The 12,124-nt window shown below is 33.1% G+C and overlaps 1 protein-coding gene across 10 annotated transcripts in view; it reads left to right on the top strand.

Annotated features, from left to right (window-relative positions):
- LOC412893 (hemicentin-2) overlaps nt 1-12,124 on the top strand; it is a 395,106-nt gene that overhangs the window by 333,934 nt on the left and 49,048 nt on the right. For all 10 annotated transcript variants that reach the window (XM_016915061.2, XM_016915064.2, XM_016915060.2 and 7 more), the window contains 2 exons: nt 3,006-3,117; nt 8,442-8,620. In XM_016915061.2, the coding sequence (XP_016770550.2) occupies nt 3,006-3,117; nt 8,442-8,620 (291 nt within the window). The remainder of the gene's footprint in view (nt 1-3,005; nt 3,118-8,441; nt 8,621-12,124) is intronic.

Here is a 12,124-nt window from a genome sequence, read left to right as displayed (position 1 = left end):
ACAACAAGATATAATTATAATAAACGAATATCAGAATGATTGGATTATAGCTTTGATGACACCTTATCATATTTAAGAGAGGCTTTGACGTATTTAATAACATTTTCTTTTTAGCACGTTAAAATATTTATTGCTTGATATAAAAGAAAAAGAAAATTTGAATCTTTCATCATTAAAATTATTAATTACATACTTGCAAAGTTAGTGAAAAACCGACAACTATGGAACAATGTTTAATATAAAGAATATTAAAGAGAACAAAATTCAAGAATAAAGTTGAAGAGAAATGTTGAACAAGCAAATAATAATTTTAGAATGAAAATACAGTGTGTAGTAAATTACTCTGTACATTATAATTCTGGTGTGTATTAAAAAATCACAAAGAAGAAATATTGAGAAGAACCGAGCACTAATTTTATTTTATATAATAAATTATATTTTAACGGGTGAAAACGTGAAATTAAATTTTAATAAACTTTCTCCGTAAAATATATTTCGTCGAATAAATAATTCTTAACAGATTAAAAACGAAGTCGGACAATAGGGAAAAGTCCAAGTCGGAAAATTAAGCTCAGCATCGAAATATCGAAAACATCGAAGTCGTTCGACAAAATTACCATTCTCCCGTGCTCTCGTCCCTCGAAAGGCACGATTAAAACGAAATTTTCCCCTACAGTTCGTCCACAAAAAAAAGAAAAAAAAAGGATCGCAAAGAATCGGCTGTAATTTAGGATCGTGTCGAAGGAATAAAGGTGCGCGCAACGACTCGAATGTTCTTCTCGCGAGGGGGTGGTGGTGGTTGTTGGAATTTTTTCCCTGTGTTTGATCAACGTCCAACTGTGTAGGAGGCAGGCCTGGAATTAAGTTACACTTCACAGATCACAGTTGTATATATTCCTGTTTCATCGCGCCCTCTCCAATTCGCTTTTTCACCCCCGCACAAAGGGTATAATCGTAGATTCGATTAACCCGAATTAGATTCGTTCGATGCTCGTCCGATAATCCGCTAATTTTTTAGAGGAAAGGAAGAACTCTCGGTGTTGCGTTCGAAATAATTCTCTAAACTTGCTTGGGAATGTGTTCGTTGTTTTTGCAAAAAACAAGAATATTGTTATTGTTTATTAAGAAAGAGGATGAAAATGAATGGATACGTTCATTTTGTAATAAAGAAGTCATTAATTATATTTTGAAATTGTTGAGAGGATATTTCATTTATCTTTGACTTTAGAATTGGATATCAATGATGTTGTTAACATTTGGTTGATATTCACAATTTTTTTTTTTTTTATCGATATCCTCTGAAGAAATTTAAAAATTACTTTCCTTATCTTCTTCTTACTTAAATCCTTTAATGTTTCTCGACCAAAAAAAAGTTCTTTTCATCTACCAGTTTCACCATCACCATTAAGAAAAACGTGGAGCATCATGGTAATCCCACGCTATCTTACGACTCCATAGAATTGCAAGTTCTTCCATTCAATACTAATCTATCCCATATTTAAAATCCAATTTCTAACCAATATATTCCAATCTTAGTAAAAAAAGTCAGCTTTCCAAAAAAAAGAAAAAGTACAGAATTTTAAAACGATAATAAAATAGAACATTTTATATTTCGTTAAAAATAATTGCAATAATTAATTTTCGAATAATCTAAAAAATTAAAACTCGTATATAATAATTAACTTTACTCCCAAGATGAAAACTTTAAATTCGATAATTCATCGATACACTTTTTTTAAAAAGAAAACTGCGAGGCTTAAAAAAGTATAGCACAAACGTAATAACCTAACCCAACTCGCGCCACCTGGTTAAAATTAATCGCGAAACGAGACTCCCTTCCCTTTCCTTTCACAAACGGTTCGTTCTCGAACCTTTCGTTACATTCTCTTCAATTGCTCCACCCAGACGGAAGATTCCGTCATAACGAGACACGGGAGGAGGACAAGACTGTGGAGCAGCGTCTGGTTCGTGTTTCCAGCTCTCTCGTGGGTGGGGTGGGTTGGGAAGGGAGAAAGTTTCGTTTTCGTAGCCAGCAGGAAAACTATCCACGGATTGGAAACGTGAAACTCGCGGGGTTGGCGCGTTTCCAACTTCTTTCTCTCTCTCTGTCTCTGTCTCTGTCTTTCTATAGGGAGAGAGAGTCCACTCTCGCTTATTTACGAGGGTTTTGTTTTATGCCGGGCATTTTGCGCCGTCGCGTTTAAACATATCTCGGAACGCGGACGAGGAGGCCTCCTGCACCTTCCGGTTCCCATGACTTTCGGGCAAGCGTTATTTTAATTCCACACGTCTCGCGGCCACGTATTTTCGGTGCCATGCATATGGATACATGCTCGCATCCCTTCCATTTCTGTTACGATATATCGATAGATGTGTTACGAAATGGAACGAAATGAATGGAGGGGAAGTTTTTTTTTTTTTTTATTATTCGTTGTGAAAGTGATGAATTCGATCGATTCGAATTTTCATTGATGCTAATAACGGAATAGTAATTCTTCTTTTCGAAAAATAATTTTACTTTATGAATTTTGATAGAATTGGAAAATGACGAGTGTTCTGTGACGTCGTATTTTTCAGTTTCCTCCTCTTTTCACGCGACACGTGGTTCGGCATGAAATCTTGGCGAAATAAGATCCACTCGACATCCCTTTTTCATCTTCGCGTCGAGAATTTCCACATTTTCACGGGGACTCTTTTAATTGAATTATTCCCCGAGTTCTGTTTAAGAAACGCGAAGATACAAGTGGTGTTACGACACAGCATAGATAGATATTATGGTTGTTTAGAAAATTTTTGTAAAAATAATGTTGCGTTTGCTTTGATAAATTTATTACAATTTCGAAATTACATATAAAAGACCATTTAAGAGGTTTTACAGAAATTTATATCAAGTTGAAAGTGAAATTTATAAATTAATATTAACATTTCAAATCATGTAAATTAATTCTAATTGTTTTTTACTTTGTTAATCGAAATAATGTAAAAAATTAATTTGTTTTTTACAGATCCGCCTATAGTAACGATGAAACCAGAGAATATCACCGTAAATGAAACCGTAGATTTTATAATATTTTGCGATTACGAAGCTAACCCGGCTACCCTAACGAGAGTATCATGGTAAGTGAATTTTGATCAATTTAATTTAATTTAATTTAATTTAAAAAAAAAAAAAAGAAAATAAAGTATCAACCGTCTGATATTTCATATATTAATTTCTCGAGAGATTACGAGTGTATATAGTATTATATTATAGATAACAATTGAAATAATTTTAAAGCCGAATTCATTTATATCGGTGACCAAATTCAATTATATTTTCATTACTGTAAAATCCTCTATAAACCACGAAGCAATTGAACATTGCAGTAAATCAATACTTAATAGCAGAAATTGGGGACGCAATTCATTGAATGTATTTATTCTTACATTTTCAATATAGAGGCGAATAATGCTTACTTTGTACAGATATCTAATTACAGATATTTGTGTTCGTTAAATATACGAAGATACGATATTGATTCTGTATTGATTTTGTAATTAACGAATACGATATTTTAAGGAGGAAATATTTCTAAACAATTAGGAATAAAGGAATGATCAATTCTTGAATGAAAATTGCTCGCAACTTAATAATTAATAATCGATATTTTTATGTACAAATTTTTTAGCTTTTTTTTATTTTAATTTCCAAGAATCGATTTCACGAATAATATATTCACATTAGGATGGATACTCAATGCAACAACGCGTCAAGATCGTTCGTTCCATAAATTCGAACAAAATGAACACAAAAATGCATTCGAAAAAAAAAAATGAATCGTTCTCGTTTATAAATAGGGGACATCTATAATTCATTGAATTTATCGTTTTCCATTAGAAATGAAAACAATGGTAAATTTAACGCTTTTATCCGCATATATCAGCTCGGGGATCGTGTTTATTCTTTCGCTTCAACCAATTTCAAAACACGCGTGGCGAATTTCCTTGGCATAAAATAGGGTGTGTCACGTTTATAGCGCACTGTCTCGTGATTTAAAAATTGATCGAACACGTTTTGAACACAAATCGAATAGGGAAAAAAAGAAAAAAAAAGAAAAAAAAAGAAAAGAGTCACGAATTTATTTTTACCTGTCTTTACCACATGGCCCATTCTGAATCACGTAAATCCATGTTTTTCATTCTTCAGATGTTGACACGTTCTCTCTTTCTGGTGAACGATTTTGCTCGTTTATCAAGCTCGTCGCTACTTCCGGAGAACCAGCACGGAAAAGTGTTATAGGTCGTTTTATAGAGCGTTTTCGTGAAATCGATATAGAATTTTTTTTTCCCAGAGAGGGAAAAGAAATAAGTGAGGGAAGAAAGGAAGAGAGAGAGAGGAGAATATATAAGCAAAGGCAATTCAGCAAGAAATTATCTTATAACGCTGTTGTTAGGATCAAGGTAAATTATTCCACGTTGAACTACGTACATTGAATTACGGTGCAACTCACGTTGTGAATAGAGTAATTGGTTGGAAACTTTATCGAAAATTTTTTATTTGTCTGCGGTTCTACTTCCAGACGATAAAATTCTTGTTTCTTTTTTTTATCTAAATTAATCCAGAACTTTTAAATAATTATATATATATCGATTACTTTCATTTCTAATTTTTTTTCTTCTCTCGAGATAAAAGTCTGTAGAAAGTGAACGAAAGTACAGACATATTGAGAATCGTGCATAAAAGAGATTCGTATATCAAATGCATGATAAATTGCGAAAGTGTCAAACCTAAAAAGCAATATTATTCAACTTTGATCCATATGTTTTTTTTCCCCCCTAAAAACCATCATAAATCTTCTCAACTGATGTTCAAGGGCACATCAGTTCCCTTGCGAAACTGCGATATATCAATTCGATGTAATAATTTGCTTTTTTTCCTTCGCTCATTAATATTCATCCTGTCTTCTTTCCTTTGTTATTAAATATTATATATCCAGAATACGTATCATCGATTGATCGATCTCTTTCTCCTCTTTTCGATATTTTCCTTTATATGAATTTATTACCATTTTCTTTAAAAGATCGTGTTTTCATTACTGTCAATTTTCATTCGATTCAATCTTTAATTTATCATTGGAATAAAAATTGCGATTTTAAGCTATTTTTACATTCAACCATTTCTTCTTTGTTCTCGAGTTTTGGAATTAAGAATCGATTCCATTGTAACAGTGATATATTTTGACTTTCTCTTTCATTTTATTTCTACATATTCGACAAAAAAATTTAGATCATATCCAGATTGAACATGATTTCTGAGTCTGGATTATTTATCATCTATACTTTATAAGTGACTATTCGTTTCATAGACTCCTCCCCTCTTACATACATTGTAATACCAACTTTATGCATCAATTATATATCAACAATCTATATTTACATTATTATAACACATATTATACATTGAATCCTGAAATTTCTTCTCCCACATTTTCTTTCGATTCCAAAACACTCGTTTCTCCGTTGAATAATAAAAAAAACCTGGCTGATTAAACAAAAAACTTTATACTCTATCCTCCAATAATGAATATTTATCGGAATACAATTCCTTTCTTCTTTCTTAAACCATCATTTCTCCGCTCATCGACCTCCAATATCCATACTCTTTAAACGACTCGCTTTAAACGCGTTATCTTAAGAAGCGTTAGAAGTCATCTCCATCGAGCATTCTCCCGAGAATCCAACGTTCTCTCAACGAAACTGGCCAACTTTATTGTGCTCGCGCGGGTTTATAACCCGTCCCGTCCTAACCGCCTCGCCTAACCGTGTTACGAGAGAAAGAGAGAGAGAAAAAAAGGAAAAAAAAAGAAGAAGGTAAACCGGTGGCAAGTTAATCCTGGAACGAGCGAAGATTGGATTGGAACTCGGGCCGCGCGACGATACAGTTTCTTTATCGACTTATAACGTAATAACTGAAAGAGCTGTTTTGCAAAAACCGATTTTAAACTGGCACGTTAAGAGAGTTTATGATGGGGATGCGCACGGCCGATCGAAGTATTTAAAGGGGGGGGAGGAGGGAGGGAGAATTTTTGTTCTTTTCGCTTTGGGGTAGGAAATGCTATTAGGAGGGGTTGGTCGTTACTTGAACGTGAAATCTTATTTTCTTATATACAAGTCTTGCTTCTTTGTTTGCGTTATTATCCTGATGTTTTTATCGCTGCCGTGGAGTCTTGCTCTTCCTGGGAGGATGGAGGAATTACGATGCGAAGTACTTTTTGTTTTGGAATTTCGTGTTTTGTAATAGTGATATGATAAGTAGATTAAATATACAAGTATAACAATTTGGAAGATTCGTTTGAAAATTTATATTATACAACTATGTGATACTTGATTATTTTAAATTAAAATATATATATGAGAAGATTTAAAGAAAAAAAATTAAAACGAAGTCCAAAGTTTAAAAATTTGTAATTAGACGTTTAATTCACAGTTTCGACGCATCATTTTATCAATGAAATCAATAATAGATTAATTTCAAAGTCAATATTTAAGAATATCACGTCACATACTCTGACAAGTATCACTCCAGAGTTAATGATATCCTCGAACCACTCGAGAGCATCCGAGTATTGATCAATTAACGAATTCCAAATAGTTATTTTGAATTGCAAATTTTTCGATCAATATTATTATATACTTGATTAATAATCCCGTTCTCGCGGAATTTTCCTATTAAAAAAAGCCTTGAACCTTTAAAGGGAATATTTCAAATGGGCGTGAAAAAATAGGTGTGAATTTCTATCTCCTCAAAATCTCCTCGAATATTTACGCGCACCGCCGATATGATGCTTTGTATAGCAACGGTGGAAACGGAAGTGTGGAGGGATTTAAAAGTATCCAACGAGGGTCGAGCAGCAGCATTCGAAACGTCAAAATAAAAAGGCGCGAATTTATCGGGATGATTTATTATATTTTTCTCTGGCCCACCCTAAAAACCATATTTCACGCTGATGCATGTAATGGCGCGTGTACACGCGCACAAGGGTGGGGGAGGAGGGGGTTGGTTTCAATCCCAGGTGTCTGGTTATGGTGGGAGGGAAATATTTCGGGGTAAGAAATTGCCGCCATGCGGTGCAATAAAAATTCAACGAGAACGCGATTACCGGGGAGAGGGTAATTACCAGAGAGAGGGAGAGGGAGGGAGAGGGAAGGGCGCGCTGATTAAGAGTCATCTGTTCGATGGCTGCTTTACGCTTTCGACATCGATCATCGATACTGTCCACCGATCGAGTTTTATCGGGAAAAATTGGAACGTGAAAAAAAAAAAAAGGGAAAAACGAACGATGCTCGTTTGATGTTCGCGCAGGGATGATGATACAATGTTTTTCGTAAATTTCAAAAATAGTATTTTCACAATTTTAAGTAATAATAGGGTTTGGAGAAGGAAAAGGAGTGAAAATATGTATATTTTAATGATAATGTTATTTAACCTGTCTATATTTTTTTAAATATATTTTTTTTTTTTAGTTCAAGGTTTTGGAGAATGAAAGGAATAATTATTTATGAAAATTTCGAAACATGTATTTGATTTATAATGGAATATTTTTATATTAAGTTTTATTAATGAAACTTAAACTAGTGTATATAATTAGTATATTTCTTGCTTACTGTTTTCGTTATAAATTTTCGTAAAAAAAAAAAATATTACAATTTTTTCCTCTTTTCGTTGTTTTCGAATATTACTTATCGTATGTACATGAGACAGAGAGATTATTTAGATTGTAAATCGGTTTTTACGAGACATTTTTATCGTGTATTATTCGCATGTCGAATATTAAAAGTCGCGTGGATAACTGTAAATAGAACGAGAAACGTGAAAAGGGAACACGTGTTTAACATTATTTGGCTCGCGTCAATATTCCTTTCGATTACGAATTAAAATATTTTTCATGGGAAAAATGGATAGATACTATGCCTCGACGATGTTTTTTCGCGCTGCAAATTGATTCGAGCGCGGGGTGTAATGTTCTAAAAATATTGAAAAATCTGACTGGCGTTCCAGTTGTTTCGTTCGAAATCAAATTTTCGTGAATTTCAGCGCTCGCTCTATTTGCGTTAATTTTTGGTTATTTTTGCGTTTTTTTTTTTTTTTTTAAATTACCAAGACACTTGGAATTTCGAATTCGAAGAAATAACGATTTGTACCAATCGTTTCATAGTACACATTAAATTAATAAAAATCAACTCAAAATACTGCTTCATATTGAAATGAAAATTGAAAACTATTTATACAAAAAAATATGATACAAAGTACATCGAATACAATTATTTAATGTAAGAAGAAATTGCAAAAAAGTATAAATGCTAAATAATAAAATGAGACGAATTGTTTTTCCTTTTTTTTTTTTTTTGTAATCCTTTTTTCCTAGTAATCTCTACAGAGAGCGTTTTATTTACTTGTTCAGGTATCGAGACGACAAGGAATTAGTTCTAACCGACGATCACTACGAGGGCGGTATCACGGAGCAAACGGCCCTCACCGTGAAAAATGCGACACCCAGTGACATGGGCACTTACAAATGTGTACTAGAGAATAACGTTGCTGCATCCACTTCAGAGGACGTCGTTCAAGTCTCCGTTCTGTGTGAGTATTTCTAAATTAGCAAATTTTAAAACGATCTTAAAATTCAAAATTCAATATATTTGTTCATTGCAAGAGTTTGAAATGAAATTAATATCGATTGGTACGTCAATAGTAATTTTATTCGCTCCAATAAAATTTTCAAAACTTAAATCTATTATGATCTAATTTTCTTCATTAATTTTTTTGGGTTTCACGAAATGATATGTTAATGAATTTTCGATTTTGTTATTGTTGAAATAATCTTTTTGATGATTGAATTCGTAATACCGTCGATAAAAAAAAATAAAATAAAATCGACATCATCGATGGGAAGAAAAGATACCTGTAGAAACAGTTCCGTTCCGTTTCGCATTACGACAATTTATCGCGTTTTATTCCGGTAAACGATATTTATGCGTCCATAAATTTTCGCGAGTTCCGCTTTAAAAACCAATGCCGGAACGTACATAATGCCTGCTCTTTTTTTTATTTCCAAACATAATCTGTCCAACATTCTTTTTGTAAACTTTTTCTCTTTTTTTTTTTCCATTAAATGTAACGCCATTGATGGTTAAATCGGTCTACGATTTAACCACGCGGACAATTCGATTCAATTTGTAGTTAAATTAATAATTGTGAGTAATGTGTTGTTAAGAATAATATATTTTTTTAAACTTGCACAATTATAAATCATTAATAATAATTTTATTTGTTGTTATTTTATGCTTCAAATAATTTATAGAAGAAAAATATTATCCAATTTTAATTTCATAATGATTTTTTATACGACTTTTAAGATCAAGCTTCGAAAAATCTTTTCATGAAAAAATGAATCGTGCAAAATCTGGTTGAAGGCATTACATTTAACATCACACGAATTTTATAATCTCTCCTATTTATGCTTTTACAGTCAAAGCATTTTTCACGATGAAAAAGAATTTCCTTCATTTCCTCGTTATAACGAAATAATTCGATTTTCTTCGAATAACGCTAATTCCTTCTTATCTCAAAAATATTTAATTTTATCCTCGAACGAACGATTTTATAAAAATCGATTAAACGTTCGATAATATTTCGAGGATAAAAAGAAATACAATACCATCCTCTTGTTATCGATCTATCCGCGCCATTTTGTCCCATGCATTTCGCACTTATCTTCATTACAAGGACTAATTTCCTTGGGCCGACTCGAACCGAACGATAAATCGTTCGGCAATTATTTATTCGTCGAGTGTAAATCAACGCTGGTAGAGGGAAAAAAAAAAAAAAAAAAGGAAAAAAGCACGATCGAACGTTACTCGAACGGGGAGACGCAATTTATTCGTCGCCGTTATCGTCGTCGAATTTATACGCATCACGCCGATTTTACACGTGTCGGCGATAAAAGGCCGATCGAAATACTTGGCGATATTAAGTTATAATTGATGGGACTGGCAAGGGCAGCAACCAGTTATCGTCACTTTATTTAAACGGGGCAAATGAAAAGCGAAACGGATATGCTGATGAATAATGAGAAGCAGAGGGTATCTTAATTAAGCCGGACAATTACACGGGTCGGCGAATCGTCAAATCGGCCCGTTCGTTTTCAATAATCGGCACATGTCAATCGTTTTTATCGCCAATTTCATTATCACCGGTCGATCGATCTTTTCGTTGTTGCATACGTAATTAGGATTCAGACTATTTTTTTTTTAATCTCTATATTCGATTATTTTATTCGATTACATGTATTACACGTTGCTTCGTTTTGTTATAATTGTTTTTTCTTTGTCTATCTGTTCCTTTTTAATCTTTGTTTATTTATAGCTTATTTTTGTCTTGTTTGATTGTGTAATTTATCTAATTAATATTATTTGATATATCATTTATATATCGTGGAATTGATTTTTTGTTATAATTTTTATTTTATTTATCTGTTCCTTTTTAATCCTTTATCTATGGCTTATTTTTGTCTTGTTCGATTGTGTAATTTGTCTAATTAATATTATTTGATATCATATTATTTATGTATCGTGGAATTGATTTTGAAAAAAATATTGATAAAACCGTGCGTGAGATTTAAAAAAATTTTTATCTCGTCTCTATCCCGTTGAATTTTTCAAAACCAATATTTATCTAAGCCGAGTATCGGCAATTTCACAGATATTAGGGAAAGGAAGCTATATGGGAGGGTTGAAGGAAGAATGATTTCGATATCGAATCGAACCAGTCGATTCTCCCTCTACAATTTTTAGAATTTCCATCGAGAGATTTAGTTGTGTTATCAGCCTTGTGTCGTTTAGAATTTTGGGTTTCTTGGTGGACAGGTCCATTTATCAAACTGACTCAGAAGAGTGTAAAAAGTTTTGAGATTTGGACTGTTATGTTTGCGAAAGAAAGATATAAGACTAGGTATTAGAAGAAATAAGAACGATTAATTTAAAATATGACAATCTATAAAAAAATATAAATACAATATTGGATTTTAATTTTTTACAAAAATATTTAACAATATTTAATAAAATTACTTAAGGAAAAATATGATAATTCAAAGAAAAAGGATGATCAAAAAAATGACTTTCCTTTACAAATTTTGCCATAATAAACAGGCAACTCTTTTTCATATCCAATTTCTCAATCGTATTCCCCTTTCGGAGAGGAGAACTTTCCTACAATCGTCAGAAATTGAAATTTGAAACTTCGCGAAACTATGTTACCCCGAACTTTCGACATTTAGTTATACTTTTACGCTAACCCTCGAAAAATAAACGAGAAGTTTAATTTAAACGCGAAACAAAGCGACGAAATCGAGGAACTTGAAAACGCCTGTTAAGCGAAACGCAGGATGCAAAGTCGTGCGGACCCAAGCGTATATCGAATATGGAACAACTGAGGAAGAATTTTATCCAAGTATTCCGCAATATCTGAAAGACTTTGTCAAAAAGTCAAACTGTTTTAAGATAATTTAATAATCTAAACTCGCTCCATCATTTCTTGATAATAATCGAGACACAATATCTATCTCTGATTTAATTAATCGCGACACTATTGAGAACTCGCTTAACAATCTTTTAACAGAGCAGTGTTCGCACGTACAGTTTCGCGAACAACTGCATATCAACGTGGAATTAAATAAGCCCCTTTCTCACGTGGCGTACCGGTTATTGGGTCAGCCATTTCCGCCTCTCCAGGAAGTTAACGTCCCGTTACCGTAAACTCCGGCCGCGATACAATGAAATTCTAATTGCGCCCTTAGCTCCGGGCTTGTTGTATTTTGCGAAAACAATCCATAGGAACCGGGCCGTGAATTCGAACACGGAAAATTAGTTTCGTCGGATTCCATCTTTGTTTCTTTTCTTTTTTTCTTCTATCCTCTCCCCCTTGGATACCTCGCTTCGCGGATTCCTTTGTTTCTGAAACTTGTTGAAATCTTGATTGCATTGGCAAAGAAACTGTGAGAAAAGGGGGAAATTTTTTTTTCTTTTTTTTCGCCAAATTCTGCCCGATTGAATCGTCGAAATGGAAGGTTCTTTTCTCTATTCTTCC

The sequence above is a fragment of the Apis mellifera genome, linkage group LG11 (assembly GCF_003254395.2).
Source record: "Apis mellifera strain DH4 linkage group LG11, Amel_HAv3.1, whole genome shotgun sequence".
NCBI classification, from domain to species: domain Eukaryota; kingdom Metazoa; phylum Arthropoda; class Insecta; order Hymenoptera; family Apidae; genus Apis; species Apis mellifera.
Note: the sequence above shows the minus strand (reverse complement) of the source record. Positions and strands in the feature narration are given on the sequence as shown.